The sequence below is a fragment of the Columba livia genome, chromosome Z (assembly GCF_036013475.1).
Source record: "Columba livia isolate bColLiv1 breed racing homer chromosome Z, bColLiv1.pat.W.v2, whole genome shotgun sequence".
Taxonomy (NCBI): Eukaryota; Metazoa; Chordata; class Aves; order Columbiformes; family Columbidae; genus Columba; species Columba livia.
Window position 1 is genome coordinate 40,966,826 of NC_088642.1, and position 18,965 is coordinate 40,985,790.

Sequence of the window (18,965 nt, forward strand, 5' to 3'; positions counted from 1 at the left end):
TTCACACACTGGGCACTGTTGCTGCTGTAACCACTGTGACAGTCATTCCGACTCTGGAAATAAATCAAATGATGGTGAACCCATATCAGCATCAGTTGCTGGTTGTAAGAAAGTCACTAGAAAGACTAGTCGTGCAGCAGATGATGGCACAGGGCCAACATCAACCCAAGGTGCATCATCAGGACAGGGAGGAGATGAAGTGCCCACTACTCGGTCCTTTTCTCCAGGTGAGCTGAGAGATCTGCGAAAAGACTTTAGTCGTCGTGAGGGCGAGAATATTTTAACCTGGCTGCTCCGATGCTGGGACAATGGGGCAGAAACAATTGAATTGGAAGGTGGTGAAGCCAGGCAGCTGGGATCTCTGTCAAGACATTCCACCATTGATAGGGCAATTTCAAGAGAGTCTAATGCCACTACTCTCTGGACCCGACTCCTGGCAGCTATGAAAGTAAGATTTCCCTACAAGGAAGATTGTATATCCAAGTTAGGGAAATGGAATACTATGGAGAGAGGTATTCAGTTCCTGAGAGAATTAGCTGAGCGAGAGATCATCTATTTTGGATCAGACAACCAAGAGGGGACAGACCCAGACAGAATCCATTGTACACGACCTCTGTGGTGCAGATTTGTACAAAGTGCACCCCCTGCATATGCTAAGTCATTGGCAGGAATGGTCTGGTCAGCTGGAGGTGTACAAGATATTGCTGAAGTGATTGAGCAGCTCCGGAACTTTGAACTTGCTGGTTCTCTACGGGCTTGTGTCTCTGCTGTAGAGAAACTGTGTGAAAAATCGGATGACTGGTTTGAAAAGATATTGCAAGAAATCAAAGAACTCAGAGAAGACACATACCATTCACGACCTGCACAAACCTATGTTTCAGCTATTAGGAAAAGGCGTTTCCAGTCTCGAGAGAGAGGACAGAGGCAGCCCACAAAAAGAGGTTCACTGTGGTTCTTCCTACATAAGCAGGGAGTAAACATGAATAAGTGGCATGAAAGACCTACCTCAGAACTTCAGGAACAAGTACGTGAGATAAAAGGAAAAACTCTTAGGAAGGTGGCTGCTCCAGTTTACAAAAAGGAGCAGAAGAGATTCTGATGCTCTCGAAGGAACCTCTAATTCACACCCAGAGACTGTGCAAAACAGAAATTAGAGGTGCCCTGCCTCCAACCAGGTGGAGGAAAGGGATAACAGAGTTTATTGGACTGTACAAATACGATGGCCTGGTACAACACACCCCCAGGAGTACAAAGCTTTAGTGGACACTGGTGCTCAGTGCATGATAATTCCTTCTAATTATAAAGGAACACAATCCATCAATATTGTTGGACTGACTGGGGGATCCCAGGAACTGACTGTTGTAGAGGCTGAAATGAGCCTAACTGGAAAAAACTGGCAAAAGCATCCCATTGTGACTGGTCCAGATGCTCCGTGCATCCTTGGCATAGACTACCTCAGGAGAGGGTATTTTAAGGACCCAAAAGGGTATAGGTGGGCATTTGGTATAGCAGCTGTGGACACTGAGAAAATTGAACAGCTGTCTGATTTGCCTGGTCTTTCAGATGACCCTTCTGTAGTAGGACTGCTGATGGTTGACGATCAGCAGGTGCCAATTGCTACCACAACAGTGCATCGCCGGCAATATCGCACCAACCGAGACTCTTTGATTCCGATCCAGAAGTTGATCCGTCAATTGGAAAGCCAGGGTGTGATCAGTAAGACTCGCTCACCTTTTAACAGCCCAATCTGGCCAGTGCGTAAGTCTAGTGATGAGTGGAGACTAACTGTAGACTATCGTGGCCTGAATGAAGTTACGCCACCACTGAGTGCTGCTGTGCCTGACATGCTAGAACTGCAATTTGAACTGGAGTCAAAGGCAGCTAAGTGGTATGCTACAACTGACATTGCTAATGCATTTTTCTCTATTCCTGTAGCAGCAGAGTACAGGCCGCAATTTGCTTTCACCTGGAGAGGCATTCAGTACACATGGAATCGCTTGCCCCAGGGGTGGAAACACAGTCCTACCATCTGCCATGGACTGATCCAGACCACGCTGGAGCAAGGTAAAGCTCCAGAACACTTGCAATATATTGATGACATCATCGTATGGGGCGACACAGCGAAAGAAGTCTTCGAGAAAGGTGAGAGAATAATTCAGATTCTTTTGGATGCTGGTTTTGCCATAAAACGAAGCAAGGTCAAGGGACCTGCACGAGAGATCCAGTTTTTAGGAATAAAATGGCAAGATGGCCGTCGTCAGATCCCAATGGAAGTGATCAACAAAATTGCAGCAATGTCTCCACCTACTAATAAAAAGGAGACACAGACTTTCTTAGGTGTTGTAGGTTTTTGGAGAATGCATATTCCTGACTACAGCCAGATTGTGAGCCCTCTCTAACGAGTGACTCGTAAAAAGAACCAATTTGAGTGGGGCCCTGAACAACGACAAGCCTTTGAACAAATTAAGCGTGAGATAACTCATGCGGTGGCCCTTGGACCAGTTCGGACTGGACTAGATGTTAAAAATGTGCTCTACACCGCAGCCAGAGATAATGGACTTACCTGGAGCCTCTGGCAGAAAGCACCAGGAGAAACCCGAGATCGACCCTTAGGTTTTTGGAGTTGAGGATACAAAGGATCTGAGGCCAACTACACTCCAACTGAAAAAGAGATACTAGCAGCATACGAAGGAGTTCGAGCTGCTTCAGAAGTGATCGGTACTGAAGCACAGCTCCTCCTGGCACCTCGACTGCCGGTGCTGAGCTGGATGTTCAAAGGGACGGTTCCCTCTCCACATCACGCAACCGAAGTTACGTGGAGTAAATGGATTGCATTGATCACGCAACGAGCTCGAATTGGAAATCCCAATCGCCCAGGGATCTTAGAAGTGATTACAGACTGGCCAGAAAGCAAAGACTTTGGGATGTCTCCAGATGAGGAGGAAGTAAAACGTGCTGAAGAAGCACCACCATATAATACTCTTTCAGAGACTGATAAGCAGTATGCACTGTTCACAGATGGATCCTGTCGTCTTGTAGGAAAACATCGAAGGTGGAAAGCTGCTGTGTGGAGTCCCACACGACAAGTTACAGAAGCCACTGAAGGACAAGGTGAAACTAGTCAATTTGCAGAAGTGAAAGCCATCCAGCTGGCTTTGGACATTGCTGAACGAGAGAAGTGGCCAATACTTTATCTCTATACTGACTCATGGATGGTAGCAAATGCCTTGTGGGGGTGGCTACAGCAATGGAAGAAAAGCAACTGGCAGCGCAGAGGTAAACCCATTTGGGCTGCCACACTGTGGCAAGACATTGCTGCTCGGCTAGAGAGCCTGCCTGTGAAAGTTCGGCACGTAGATGCTCATGTGCCTAAAAGTCGAGCCACCGAGGAACATCTAAACAACCAACAAGCAGATCAAGCTGCTAAGATTAAAGTAGCTGAGGTGGACTTGGACTGGCAACATAAAGGTGAACTTTTCCTAGCTCGGTGGGCCCATGATGCTTCAGGGCATCAAGGTAGAGATGCAACGTATAAATGGGCTCGCGATCGAGGGGTGGATTTAACTATGGACACTATTTCACAGGTTATTCATGAATGTGAGACTTGCGGCGAAATCAAACAAGCGAAACGGTTAAAGCCTGTATGGTATGGGGGGTGATGGTTAAAGTATAAGTATGGAGAAGCTTGGCAGATTGATTATATTACACTTCCACAAACACGTCAAGGTAAGCATTATGTACTTACAATGGTGGAAGCAACCACTGGATGGTTGGAAACATATGCCGTACCTCATGCTACAGCCCGAAATGCTATCTTGGGCCTTGAAAAGCAAGTCCTTTGGCGACATGGTACACCAGAAAGAATTGAATCAGACAATGGTACTCATTTCAAAAACAGTATTATAGACAATTGGGCCAAAGAACATGGTATTGAGTGGGTATATCATATTCCATATCATGCACCAGCCTCTGGGAAAATTGAAAGGTACAATGGTTTGCTAAAAACTACACTAAAGGCACTTGGTGGTGGAACCTTTAAAAACTGGGATTCACATTTAGCAAAAGCCACTTGGTTGGTCAACACCAGGGGATCAACCAATCGAGGCGGGCCTGCCCAATCAGAAACTCTACGGACTGTAGAAGGAGATAAAGTCCCTGTAGAACACATGAAAAACATGTTAGGAAAGGCAGTCTGGGTTACTCCTGCCTCAGGCAAAGGCAAGCCCATTCGTGGGATTGTTTTTGCCCAGGGACCTGGCAGCACTTGGTGGGTGATGCTTAAGGATGGAGAAGTTCGGTGTGTACCTCAAGGGGATTTGAGTTTAGGTGAAAATATACAATACTGAACTGCATGATGTGAATTGCCATGCTAACAGTGTTTAATAAGTGTCTTCCAGATCAAGACAGTGATGATGAAACCAGAGCTAGCTTCTTCGAGTGGCGCCTGACAACTTCTTCGAAGTTGATGTCTTTAACCCACAAACAGTGGTCATGAGATGCACTTGTATCATTTTTCCTGCCCTGGGAGACTGTCGTGACAAAATGAACTTAATGAACTTTTTAAAGGATGGTCCACTGATTAATTACTCCTGTGTATATATGTACATATGAATATATATATATAGTAGTAGTGATTAATTAGATTGTATTGATAGATTGTATTGATAAGGTTTAAGCATTCAGTGAATGGCATATTATAAGGGGTGGAATGTCCTGGTTTTGCTAAAAACAAGTTTCTCTTTTAGTGAATTTTGCCTGTCAGCTAAAGCCTTCATATTAACTGCATTTTCCTGGAGAACCAGACACATGTTTTGGTAAACCTAGCAATTGAATGCAAACTTATTGATAAGCACGGATGGACATCTCGCGAGAGGGGCGACGAGAAGCAAGTGACCAAGAAACTGACCAACTGTGTATAACATCCCATTCACGTGAATACTTCATATAAAGTGGGAGATCACGAGGATCTCGTCCCTTTTTGCCTTTTCCCTTCTGCTTATGGCCGACATTAGAAGAGGACCTTGCTAGTCGTCCCTGCAAACTGAGGCCTAGTGACAGACTGAATCCAGCTCCGATTGGCTGCAGAGTCTAATCCAGGACTTCAGGTGCCAGCTCTGCAGTTGCTGAGACTTTCAAGATTGGTTTTGTATATTTTGTATTATTTTCTCTATTCTAATTAGTAGCATTAGTAAAACATCTTTAATTTTTTCCAACTCTCTTCACTCCGTGCTTCTTTTCCTCCCAATCACCTCTCCTTAGTGAAAAGGGGGGAGAGGGAGGGTGAAGTGTGTGGGAGGGAGAGGGGGTTAACAATACATCTGCCAGGGTTTTATTGTCACCCCGCAGTCTTAGCCCTCGACACTTTCATACAAAACAAAGAATAATGTTTAACACAGCATGTAGTTGAATTTTCAATAAAATACAAAAAAATACAGATATACAGGCTGATCCCCTCAACTTCTGTACCCACAAATTTCTCGGTACAGAAGGCTACATTCCTGAGCCAGTTGTTGGACCTGGTGTTATGTTTAATTCAGCAAACTGCATTTTCTGGGCTTTTATCGCAAACAAGAAGCAGGCAACACTAACCTTAAAGGGGCAAACAGTACAGCAATTTGGTACGGCACAGTTAACGTTATGACAAACAAGGTCTGTGGTACTACCTGAAATATTTAGTAAAATGGTCACAGACTTCAGAACATAGATCAGCTCCAGCACTGTGTGGTACTCTTCTCCCCTCCTCACCCCCCTGCCCCAACCTGACCTTTTCCCGTAACCCTGCTCAAGTAATAACCACCAGTGGCAGACTTGACAGATGCATCTTGTTATGATGGATGCATCTGGCTCAAAGTGGATTCAGGGGAGACAGGTAACACAATACCCAAGTGTGAATTTATGGCAATGTGCCCATCTAACCACAGTGCTGGTCAATGTCTGACTCAGGACAAATTTGGAATAAACTAACATCTGCAGTCAGTATACAAATACGACTATGAATCAATGATAAAGAAATAAATCATGGACAGTCCAGAGCCCTTTCAGCTTTCCTGCATGGCAGCAAGTGGCACGCCAGGTTCTCCCCTTGAGTAGGGACACTTTTTGAGGCTGAAATATTCCTTGGTGCAACAGATCCTCAGTAAGTGACTAATAGCATGCTAAACTTCGAAATCTTAGCTTAGTGATATAAAGGATTGACTGTGGATATATAATCCTTTAGACATAAACAGTTGGCCAAGTCTGAGGCTAAGTCTGGATCCAGCTGCACCTAGACTTCCGTCTGAGAAGGAGTTTGCAAAGCAATGAGGTCATTTCTGAACCTCATGACTCAATGTGAGGGTCTCTCTGACAATTTTGTCTGACCCTGTTCTCTGTACAGTAAATAAGTGTACCTTGCCATCACATCTTGTTAAACCACTGTCACATTTATCATCAAGATTTGTTCCCTGTTTCGTATCAGTAAAGTTTGTTGTTCCTTCTCTCTTAGGAGTAAAGTGCATCCCTCACACTCCATCAGCAACACATGACCAGCCCACAGACAAGAAAACCGGTGACTAACACAGGGAGCCTGCTGTCACAATCAAAAGAACATAAAGAAATGACAGCAGTCTCAGCAGAATTATTTAATGTATACTTACATTAAGTCTATGGCTGTAAACAACACTAATATGTATCAGTATCAGAACTCTAGTAGCTGTCTCTTGTGATAAGCTATAACCTGTTTCAAACATGGGGTAACAACTACAGCATTGTCAGCAGCACTATCTTACTTCTGTTGCTGTTGTGCCTGATGTTTTGTACAATCATCAAAGCTATTAGAAACAGTGGGTCCTTAACTTCTGCCAGGTGACCATGAACTAGGCCTTAAGCATCTCTGTACACACCAGCTTTTCCCTCTGCACTGGCAGAATTATCATGATCTGCTGCACACTTTGTAATTCACATGAGGAACGGCAAATCCATCCAACGGGTAGCTTGCAGGTTCATACACTGTTTCTGGACAGTCATCCTTCTCAGGAGTGCATCTAATAGGAAGAATATATGTCTCCTTGCCAGCACTTGTTACACAACAGAAAAGGGTGGATTTGTTGAAAGAGGAAGGCAGAGGAGGAGGGAGGGAGGCAAGACATGGAATTGTTCATAGTCCAGCAAAATGCAATCACTTTCTTAATATATCCAGCGTGTCCCAATGTCACCTATGAATGATACGTATGCAAGGAGTTTCACCTTTCCCTTCTTTCCATGGCTCCCCAAAGGCAGGACCCTATATTCTACTTCATATTCCTCCAAGTGATCTAGACACAGCCTCTCTTCCTTGAGAAGCTAACAGCAGGACAAGTCACATAAAAAGAAGCAGCTACACGTAACAGAGAAAAAATTAGGGCCTTTCCAAGACTGAAAGCCCATACATTGTGCAACTATTCTATTGCTTTGTCAAGCGCCAAAAGTGTACATATATTTGCAATAAGAGGTGAAGAAATATGTTGGCAGTACTGCATCAGTGTTCCATTGATAGCTGTTCAGCCAGTGGAGGGTACTTCCCTCTTCAGTTACGAGGACCAGCACATAGAGCTTGCCTGCTGTGAAAACCAAGTTGTTCTTCAAGTCCTTCACGGCAGTTTCATGGCTTGACTGGAGGGATCCACTTTTGGGTAATACTGGCCAAGTGACTTGGAAAAAAAACCCACAAAGAATCCCAAACCAAACATATATCTTGAGTTCTTGGATAATAAGGAAGAGGAAGCCTGCCTGATTAGAGATGAGTTTGGGAGCTGCTGCTGAAGTCCACACTGGCTGACAATAGACAGGATTCAAATTTTAAAAAAAGTGCCTTGGGCTACCAGCCAGCTCAGGCAAGGAGCCAAGTGTTAGGGAGTTTATTTTGGAATGAACATTTCAGTACTATTTGGCAGCAACCCCAACAAGGTGGGTACCTGTCTCTGGCTGGTAACGTCAGCGGATGGATGCTCTGTCAATGTTTATAGGATACCTGCAACCACACAACTATGACAGATGTATGAGCAATGTTATCCAAAAGTATCCTTGGAATAAAAGCTTGTGAGCACTTCTGTTTTCATCATTGCTGGTAACAGAATACCACTTCTCCCAATAAGAACATACAGGCTGAACATTGACTTTCCTTCTGTATTTCAGGACTTTCTTCATTAGGCAAGAGAAAGTCTCATCTTCTCTCAACCACCAACACTCTTGTGAAAGTCTTTTTGCAGTGAGTACTTTATTTTGTGAACTTCAAGCTGGTATTTGTAATTAAAACTATGACTTTGCCATGTCAGTTCTTATAGAATACATATTTCATGCCTATGACCTCTCCTGAGATTGAATAACACCTTAGGTACTAGATTACAGTATCACAGTATGTTTGGGATTGGAAGGGACCTCAGAAGATCATCTAGTCCAATCCCCTGCCACAGCAGGAACGCCTAGATGAGGTCACACAGGAACATGTCCAGGCGGGTTTTAAATGTCTCCAGCAAAGGAGACTCCACAACCTCCCTGGGCAGCCTGTTCGGTGCTCTGTCACCCTCACTGAGAAGAAGTTTTCTCTCAAATTTAAGTGGAACCTCATGTGTTTCAGCTTGATCCCATTACCCCTTGTCCTATCATTGTTTGCCACCAAGAAGAGCCTGGATCCATCCTCGTGGCACTCACCCTTTATACATTTATAAACATTAACAAGGTCACCCTCAGTCTCCTCTTCTCCAAGCTAAAGAGACCCAGCTCCCTCAGCCTTTCCTCATAAGGGAGATGCTCCACTCCCTTCATCATCTTTGTTGCCCTGCCCTGGACTCTCTCCAGCAGTTACCTGTCCTTCTTGATCTGAGGGGCCCAGAACTGGACACAATATTGTAGATGGGGGTCTCACCAGGGCAGAGTAGAGGGGAAGGAGGACATCTCTCGAACTACTAACCACCCCCCTTGTAATACACCCGAGGATGCCATTGGCCTTCCTGGCCCAAGGGCACGTGCTGGCTCATCGTCATCCTGCTGTCCACCAGGATCCCCAGGTCCCTTTCCCCTACACTGCTCTCTAATATGTAATTTCCCAACCTATACTGGAACCTGGGGTTGTTCCTGCCCAGATGCAGGACTCTACACTTTCCCTTGTTAAATTTCATTAGGTTATTCCCCGCCCAACTCTCCAGCCTGTCCAGGTCCCGCTGGATGGCAGCACAGCCTTCTGGCATCTCAGCCACTCCTCCCAGCTTAGTGTCATCAGCAAAGTTGCTGATAGTACACTCAATTCCCTCGTCCAAATCGTTAATGAATATATTGAATAATATTGGCCCCAGTACTGACCCCTGAGGCACTCCACTAGATACTGGCCTCCAACTAGACTCCGCCCCATTGACTACCACTCTCTGGCTTCTCTCCTTAAGCCAGTTTGCAACCCACCTCACTACTCTATTGTCCAAACCACACCTCCTCAACTTAGCTGTGAGGATGCTGTGGGAGACTGTGTCAAAGGCTTTACTGAAGTCAAGGTAGACCACATCCACCGCTCTGCCATCATCCATCCACCTTGTTACATTCTCATAAAAGGCTATGAAGTTGGTCAAGCATGACTTACCATTAGTAAAGCTATGCTAACCGCCCCTAATAACCCTCTTATCCCTGATATGCCTTGAGATTTCACCAAGGATAAGCCGTTCCATTACTTTCACACGGACAGAGGTGAGACTGACTGGTCTATAATTACCTGGGTCCTCCCTCCTGCCCTTTTTGAAGACTGGAGTGACATTTGCTTTCCTCCAATCCTCGGGCACCTCTCCCATTTCCCAAGACTTGACAAAGATGATGGAGAGTGGTCTAGCAATGACTTCAGCCAGCTCCCTCAGCACCCGCGGATGCATCCCATCTTGACCCATGGATTTATGGATGTCCAGACTATTTAATTGCTCCCTAACCCAGTCCTCATCGACTAAAGCAAACTCCTCCATTGACCTGGCTTCATCCGGGGTCTCAGGGGTACAGGGCTCCCCAGGACAGCCTCCGGCAGAGTAGACAGAGACAAAGAAGGCATTCAGTAATTCTGCCTTCTCTGTATCTTCTGCCACCAGGGCACCCACCCCATTCATCAGTGGGCCTACATTGCCTCTGGTTTTAGTTTTATCTGCTATGTATTTGAAAAAGTTCTTTTTGCTGTCCTTGACCCCTCTCGCCAGCTGTAATTCTCAGGAGGCCTTGGCTATCCTAGCTGCCTTCCTACATCGTGTAACAGCAGCCTTATATTCCTCCCAAGTGGCCAGCCCCTGCTTCCATGACCTGTAAACTCTCCTTTTCTGCTTGAGCATACCCAACAGATCCCTAATTAACCACAGAGGCCTCCTGGCTCCCTTCCTTGACTTCCTGCATGTGGGGATGCTCTGATCCTGAGCGTGGAAGAAGCAATCTCTGAATGCCACCCAGCTATCTTGGGCCCCTTTTCCTTCAAGCAGTCTTGCCCGTGGGATTTCCCCTAGCAATTGCTTGAAAAGGCCAAAGTTAGCCCTGCTAAAGTCCAGGGTTGCAATTCTACTTGCTATTCTGTTCCTGCCACACAAGATGCTGAACTCCACCATCTCGTGGTCACTGCAACCCAGGCAGCCCTCAACCTTTACCGCTTCGACCAGACCCCCCTTGTTAGTGAGGATGAGATCCAGCAGTGCACCTCTCCTAGTCGGCTCCTCCACCATCTGCATCAGGGAAGTTACCATCAATGCACTGGAGGAACCTCCTGGACTGTGGCTGGCTGGCTGAATGGTCCTTCCAACAAACAGCAGGGAAGTTAAAATCCCCCATAACAACCAGGGCACTGTGAGGCCACTCTCAGCTGCCCATAGAAGGCCTCACCAACTTCCTTGGTCTTATCTGGTGGCCTGTAACAGACACCTACAACAGTAACACCCCTGCCAGCCTGCCCCTTAATTCTGACCCATACACTCTCAACTCGCTCCTCATCCGTTCCTGGGCAGAATTTAGTACATTGTAGCTGCTCTCTCACATAGAGAGCAACTCCACCACCACGCCTGGCTGGCCTGTCTTTCCTGAAAAGGGCGTAGCCATCTATGGCCACATTCCAGTCATGTGAACTGCCCCACCATGTTTCTGTAATTGCCACCAGATCATAATCTCCCGACCGAACATAGGATTCTAACTTCTCCTGCTTATTCCCCATGCTGCGTGCATTGGTGTACAGACATTTCAGAGAGTGAGCCGAGCACACCGATTTCTCCCAAGGGGCATAAGAGGCCACCCGGTCCTCATCAGTTTTAGAATGCTGCCCAACTGGGACAAGCCCAGCTACAACCCCATCCCCCTTCGAGCCTAGTTTAAAGCTCTCCAAATGAGCCCAGCTAATTCCTGTCCCAGCATCCTTTTGCCCATGCGAGATAAACCTTTCCCGTGTAATATTGTCCTGACTGGAGTCTTATAAAACCAGCCATTATTAAAAAATCCAAAGCCCTGCCTGTAGGACCAGTCTTGGAGCCAACCATTTAGAGACTGAATTTTCCTATTCCATCCCACATCGTCACCTGAAGATGGAAGGAGTGAAGAGAAGATCACTTGAGCCCCTGAGTCTTTCACCATCCTTCCATAGACCTTGAAACCGTTCTTCATTTCCCTCAGACTATGGGAAGCAGCTTTCCCCCCATCTGTCTGGAAGACCAGCAGCAGGTAGTAGTCTGTTGGGTGCACCAGTTTGGGGAGCTCTCTAGCAATATCCTTGATTCGGGCTCCAGGTAGACTGCAAACTTCCCTAAGATGAGGGTCAACTCTGCATATTGGGCCCTCTGTTCCTTTCAGAAGGGAATTTCCTATTACAATCACCCTTCTTTCTTTCTTATCAGAGACAGTCTTAAGTTGTGAAGTCAACTGCCTCTTCCTATGTGATCTTGTAGGTAGGCTTGGCACCACCTCCTCACCTACCTCCTCTTCAAGATCCAGGGCCTCAAACCTATTACGGAGGGGCACCTGGGGAAGCAAAGCAGGCAGGGAGGGGGGCTGCCAGTGATGCCGAACTGGAATACGCTTCCAACCCTCGTCGTCTTTTAAGTTCCCTACCTCTGCCCGAAAGCGACAAGGGCGGGGCTGTCTCATGACTTCCGCCTCTGTCCGAGAGGGCAGGAGGTCCACCTCCTTTTGGGAGGTACCTCCCTGGGACCTTTCCGACTGGCACGTCAGGGTATTACTCCACCAGTCAATCTCCCTTTCACACTCCCTGATGGACCTCAGCGTCTCAACCTCCTTCTTAAGTTTCACAACCATGTTGAGAAGGTCTTGCACCTTTTCACACCTCACACAGGTGGAGTGCTGGCCTCCCTCCCCCGGCAGCAGCAGGCTCTGGCACTCCCTGCAGCCAGAGACCTGAACAGCCACCCTTCAGGACAGAACCTCAGTCTGCGTTGCCACAGTCTTTTTGAGACAAGCTCTCCTTCTCGAGGGGACCGTGGTCATCAGCAGTCTGGGACACTGGCAATAAGTTAGAGGGACTGACAAACAACAAGTGCTCTCTGCACCCTGCTGCACAAGCTGCCACTCCCGCTGCTGCAGCACAGTGTGGGTGGGACTCACCCGCTACACAAGCTCCTCTCTGCACCTGGTGGGCAGCGACTAGTCCCGTACGTTTCCCTCTGAGCTTCCTAATCTCTGCTGAACCTTGTGGTCAGCTGAACCTCACCGGCTCTGGCTCTCTCTGGGCTGGCTCCGATCAGCTGACTGATTCCTCATTCCAATCTATGGAGGGGAAACATATGTATACCTTGGAGGCCTTGCTGCAGATTTTTTTAAGGCAATGTTGTATTTCAGTACATGGACACAGAGTTCCTGAAAAAATCTGCCATGCAAATTTCCAGGATACTTGTCAACAAGAGATGATTTTGAAGGGTGCAAAGGCACAAGCAACAATGGTCAAAATAGGTCAGTCTATTATGAGTGCAAAATGGTCTTGCTGGTCTAGGGCCAAGAATGTACAAAGCATGTGTTCCCTTTCACTGTTAAGAGTTGCAACTTCAGTCTGAGGCATAGGCAAGTTTATATTGCTTCCTCTACATACAAGACTGTAGTCCACTGTCAGTCTGATACATTAAATGAAAAATATCCTCCAAACCAAATATTTAAATTGAAATCCTGAAAATACCAACTATTATGACATCGCAATTTAACAAGAAATAGATTTTTAGATTTAAATTTGCTAAATAAAATATTCACAATAGCCTTCTCTTGCTTTTGCTCACTGGAGAATGGCATGTATGCTAACCAAAACTGAACCTGTGCTTGTTGTGAGAAAAGAAAAAGATGTTTCTTTTCTAAAGAAACATCCTAAATGTTTCAATGGGATTTTACTCTAAAACTTCTTTCAAGGCAAGTCTCACACTTTGGCATAGGGAATGTCAAACAGTTACTTTACTAGAGTGACTGTCAACATATCTTGCACCCAAAAGCACAGCTGAGGTGACAGAACAGTGACAACTGCAACATTACCTGGCTAGATTGCCTAAATCTTCAGTCCTAAAATTTCGGTTTTCTGGAAGAACTGTTTGATTAAACTCCTACATTATGAATCAGGGGGGAAAAGACCCCCAAACCAAACATTTGCAACTTGCATTTTTGTGCTGGTTTGGCTGAATTGAGGTAATTTTCCACAGTTAATACATTTTCTTGGTAGCTAGCACGGTGCTTTTTTTTTGGATTTAGTTCTGGAATAAGACAGCACCCTAGGATAAAGTTAATATTTTCTTCAAGTAGTTTTCCAGTGTTTGGGATTGGGTATGAAAGAATGTAAAAACCCATTGATACGATGACTGTTGCCAAGTGGATGAAGGATGTTCTAACTGCCCAGCTCCAGGTGCAAGATAGCAGCTGGAAGGAGCAGATCCTGGACAACCGAAGTAAGCTGGTCAACAGGAGTATTCCATAACATGAACATTATGTTCCATATATAAATGGGAGGTCACCAGGGACTGCCCTCTTCTCTCGACAGCTGCCGTCCATGAGGAGTCCTGCTCCTGTTCCTGGGGCCTGATTCCAGTAACTTCTCCATGCCTGACTTCCATCTCCACATCATACTGGGCTCGTCGTGTTTGCAGTGTCCACCCTTTGGTGTTCATGACTGGAAGTACACATTGCAGCCAGTAAGCATTGCTCTGTATATTTGAATAGCTTGATATATTTTATGATACATTATTATTCACTCTTATTTTATTATTTTTTTATTAAATCTGTTTTAATTTCAACACACAAGTCTTTCCTCCTTTTTCCTTCCTTGTCCCCAGGGACAGAAAGGCAACAGAGTGGCTGTTTACTGTTTTCACCACTGCCCAGGGCCAAATGGCAACAATTTTTTAAACAGAATTTTGCCCTACCATGATTTTAGAAAGAAGACAAAACTGAATCCAACATGGGATTTTTTTATTTTATTTTTTAAATTGGAAACATTACAAACAATTTTCTTTCTGATTTGAGTTGTGTTTCTAGCCATGCACATGGGCAGAACAGCATCTACACTGTTTTACATCGAGGAAAATATTTCCATTCCATAGGTACTGAAGACAGACATATCTGCACCAAGAACACAGTTTGTATTCAAAGAGCAAAACAAAGACCAACATGTTTTAGCAAGTTTTTCATATATCCTACTTCAGCTTTCTTTTTCTTGGAACTTACATCAACACAAGTGAACATAAGGGTTTTTCTGAAGGACACCTAGAGTTGCCAAGGTAATCAATTAAAATCCTAATCACTCTCTGCTATTTATATCCAGAAGACTATAAACACTTCAGTTACATCAATATTGCACACTGGAGCTAAGATATTTCTGTATTATATTAGTAGAGACCACATAACATCAGAGCCAGAAGCACCACAGCTGCTCGGGCTAATTAGCCCTGCTCTCATAGCACCTCTGGGAATATGAATGCTGTCAGTTCCTAGGCAGACTGAACAGTCTCTAGAACCTCCATCCTGCTTGCAGATGTAGAACAGATGTGTAGTTATTAATATTTTATTTAGAACCCTATTTTCTGCATGTTTACTTTCTAGTATCGAATAGTTCTGATGTTGCTACAAAATCTAAGGCCCTAAATCAATAGAACTTATTTAGAGCACTAAAACTGAAAATATAAGTTCTTATCTTTGATATGGGTAGAAGATGAAGGAAAAAGGTGTTTATTTCATATTTCTTACGTAAAGTTCAGAAAATGAACTGAATGCCAATCACTGATGTTACATGTAAGTCTCCAATGACTGAGCTAACAGCTCAGGACAGCAACAGGACTTCAGATCATACCCTTCCACGTCATATAGGAGAAAATTGTACCTAAGGGGAAGCCTCAACTATTATTTTGACATCTGTAAAAGCAGAAAAAAAAATCAAACATTCATGCTGCACTCAGGTAAGATGCATAAATTATTAAGGGCAAGTGTTGCTTCAGTAGGAAAAAGCAGGTCTAACTACTGCTGAGAACTAAATCTACATGGCATAAAACAGCACTTCACAAGTATCTGGTCCAACCAAATAAGTTGACTTGGATAAGAAATAGGCGTTAAGCCAAAAAAGAGTACTGAGCTGATGCAGATAAGCTCCTTTCAGTATTTAAGATGGCTTACTCCTGGCTTGGTTTCTTTGCATGGTCCAGCATTGCCACATACCTAAATACAACATGCATACAGAAGTTTCAAGATTATATATAATTTAGTAAGCTTCAACTTCTACATTGTGCTAGCAACCACACAGAGAGATAAGTGTGCAGACAGCTGATCCTCTGTAAGCTCTTTCAATATTTTTTTTTTTTTAAAAGGCAGTGATGTTTTGCAGTGATAAGGATAGGTGAGCCATGTACAAGGATGTCTCACACATACTTTTCATATCTGTCATCCCATAAACACTATCCACAGTCCTCTCAACGCTGCAGTTCATGGAGCGTGTGAATCAGCCAGTTCATTTCCAGAATTAAAGGTATTACATATCTACACCATACGAGCACTACAAAAAAAAAATGGAGGGTGCTTTGTTTAGCCAAGACTGAAGGGACATACAGTGATCTAAAAACAACTGGCAGACCTGCAACAGAACCAAGCGCTTTCTGCCATTCACGACAGTTCAAGTGTTATAGGCTTAAAATTACTCAAAAGTACATTTAGGTTACACATCAGGAAAAACAAAATTAAAAACCACTCTACTAGAAAGGATAGTTTTGAACTAGATTTTTCAACTTACCTAAATAATCTGCATACTTGGAAGGCTACTTCAGGCTGGAAGAGTTCAGCCCCAAGAAGAGAAAGCTCCAGGGAGACCTTATTGCAGTCTTTCAGTACCCAAAACGAGCCTATAAGAAGACTGCTGACAGACTTTTTATACGGGTGTGCTATGACAGGACAAGGGGTAATGGTTTTAAACTAGAAGAGAGGAGATTAAAGTTAGACATGAGGAAGACATTTTGCACAAGGAGGATGGTAAAATACTAGAACAAGTTGCCGAGAGAGGTGGTAGATGCACCTCTCTCAGATGGTCATCCCTGGAGACATTCCAGGCCAGGCTGGATGGGGCCTGAGCATCCTGAACTAGTTGAAGATGTCCCTGTTATTTGTAGGGAGGGCTGGACAAGATGACCTTTGAAGGTCCCTTCCAACCCAAACTATGCTATGATTCCATGAGCAAGACTAACTTGGAGAAACATCACGACAATGTCAGTATACTTGTTCCTGCTTTGATCAGTAGGTTTAATGTCCATCTTAAAAAAATCATGTTCTCTGTGTTTAGAAAGAGGAGATGCCTCTATCAGAACACAGTATCGGTATACCTGTATTTGGTCTGAATAGAAATCCATGTAGCCATGCATCTTTTCTTGGACAGTGACCAAGGCAAGTTCAAGAGAACAAGACCAGTACAAATATAGTGCACTTCCTCAGTGGAATCTCCATATTTCAAAACATTTGTAGCATATAGGCTTTTGTATTAAGTAATCCGTGATACCATTTACCTTACTTACAAGCCTTTTTGCCAGATTTTTAAGAAAAAGCTGTGAAAAGAATAAAGAGTTTGTTAGAAATGAGTAATTCTTTGTACAACACACAATCCTGTTGGATAGCTGTTGAACTGACAATGACTTTTCTTTAGAACATGAACAACAAAACCTTTGGGTGAGTATGTGTATTGTTTCATCCTCTATGGACTGGGTTTTCTGAAGATATAATTAATGAATTTTTGTTTCTAACAAACTGAATGAGGCTCAGGGAAGATCAATAAAGTGCCTTTTTGGAATAACAGTTCAAAAATATCTTTGGCATTAACTTTTGCATTCAACCTCAGACTACGCCCTTGTCATATAGAGAATCACAGAATCATTGTGGTTGGAACAGACTCTCAAGATCATTGAGTACCATTGTTAACCCAGCGCTGGCACTAGCCCATGTCCCTAAGAAACTGATCTCTGCATTTGTTAAACCCCTCCAGGGATGGTGACTCAACCACTTCTCTGGGCAGCCTGTTCCAATGCTCGACAACCCCTTCCGGGAAGAAATCGTTCCCAAGATCCAACCTAAACCTCTCCTGACACAACTTGAGGCCGTTTCCTTTCGTCCTGTTACTTGTTCCTCCTCATGCACTCCATGTTCCCATTGTCTCCTCCAGTTGCTTTTCTTTCCCCTCCTGGGGAGATGTCCAGAGTCAGCAACATCTGCCTTCCTCACCCCATCCTATGGTCATGGTTCCTCCATCCTCTTCTGTCCATACCTTCAATCCCAGCTTTATGTTCAGCTCCACCTACTCCTTCCTCACTCTCAGTAAACACCTTTGCAATCTCAAGCCTTAATTTTGCATTAAATCAAAGTCTGAACAGTACGCAAGGACTCAGAAAAACGTGATTTAAATGGTACTGTGCCCATTCACATCAGATTAAGTCTACAGAGGTAATTTACTGCATATAGAAACTGGAAGGCAGAGCACAGCACGTTAATGTCTGGGATTATTACTATTATTGTACTAAAACAGAAGCAAATCACAGAATATCTCAAGTTGGAAGGGATCCATAAGGATCATCAAGTCCAACTCCCTGCTCCTCACAGGACCACTTAAAACTAAACCATATGACTATGAGCATTGTCCAGATGCTCCTTGAACTCTGACAGGCTTGGTGTTGTGACCTCTTCCCTGGGGAACCTGTTTCAGTGACAGGCCACCCTTGCAGCAAAGAACCTTTTCCTAATGGCCAATCTGAACTTCTCATGATGCAGCTTCATTCATTTCCTCGTGTCCTATTGTAGTCCTTACCAATTAAAAGAATGACTTCTGTCAGCATTTACTGACCTAAGGATACATAAATCCTGGCAACAATTGCTAACCTAAGAATATGCAAGCAGTGGACCAGTAACAGGTCAGCCTGCTCCTTAAACAAATATAAGAGTGATTTGAAGAACTCCTTATCAGGAGCTCCTGTCCTTGCAGTTTGAGCATCCTGGAACACATGTAATTAGCTGAGTTTGTTTAACATATATCCTGAGACTGTCAGACAGAGCGCCCTTTAGGTTAACTTTGCTCATTATAATACTAAAAATCACACCCACAGGAATGAAGACCCCTGCTCAAGTGAAGACCCCAACCCATGAGCATGCACGGTACAAGAAAATGATTGTGTAACCATATGTAAATTACTAACCAATTCTGGAAAGGGGAGTGGAAACATTGGGATGTATTAACCAAAATCAAAAGTGTAAATGATGTAGGTAATGTGAAGAAGGTGTGTTAGCTTTGGGTTTTTACGACCTAGCACCGACACTGTTTAATCTCATAATAAAATTATATTTTAGCTCTCTGTGTATATTCGGCTGCTTGCACACCAGGTAAAGAACCCTGATTTTGGGATAACACTACCACTGGTCACCAGAGATCCATATCTCCTCCTCTGCTGCCTTCCTTGAGGAAGTTGTAGATTGCAATGAGTTCACCCCTCAGCCTTCTCTAAGTGAACAAA

At 44.4% G+C, this 18,965-nt stretch overlaps 3 protein-coding genes across 11 annotated transcripts in view; 1 reads left to right on the top strand and 2 right to left on the bottom strand.

Annotated features, from left to right (window-relative positions):
- ST8SIA4 (ST8 alpha-N-acetyl-neuraminide alpha-2,8-sialyltransferase 4) overlaps positions 1-5,208 on the top strand; it is a 127,568-nt gene extending 122,360 nt beyond the window's left edge. The window contains exon 8 of the transcript XR_010468859.1: positions 1,936-5,208. The gene's annotated coding sequence lies outside the window, so the exon portion shown is untranslated. The remainder of the gene's footprint in view (positions 1-1,935) is intronic.
- Positions 1-18,965, bottom strand: part of FAM174A (family with sequence similarity 174 member A) — a 95,864-nt gene that overhangs the window by 52,862 nt on the left and 24,037 nt on the right. Inside the window, exons 3-4 of one of the 9 annotated variants that reach the window (XM_065045500.1) lie at positions 16,977-17,015; positions 14,397-16,392 (exon numbers count right to left, since the gene is read on the bottom strand). The exons of 7 other annotated variants lie outside the window; for them this stretch is intronic. In XM_065045500.1, the coding sequence (XP_064901572.1) occupies positions 16,982-17,015 (34 nt within the window). In that variant the 3' untranslated portion in view covers positions 14,397-16,392; positions 16,977-16,981. Of the gene's footprint in view, positions 1-14,396; positions 16,393-16,976; positions 17,016-18,965 lie in introns of those variants that run through there. One more of the 9 variants, XM_065045501.1, reaches the window with a different exon arrangement.
- On the bottom strand, positions 5,345-16,349 carry LOC110361845 (uncharacterized). Its single transcript, XM_065045496.1, has 2 exons — positions 16,214-16,349; positions 5,345-14,107 (listed from the first exon to the last, which is right to left on the bottom strand). The coding sequence occupies exon 2, from the start codon at positions 12,262-12,264 to the stop codon at positions 11,323-11,325; it is 942 nt and encodes a 313-aa protein (XP_064901568.1). The 5' UTR covers positions 12,265-14,107; positions 16,214-16,349; the 3' UTR covers positions 5,345-11,322.

Coding starts and splice junctions, on each gene's coding strand:
- LOC110361845 (XM_065045496.1), bottom strand. CDS start 12,264: ATGGTTGTGAAACTTAAGAAGGAGGTTGAGACGCTGAGGTCCATCAGG.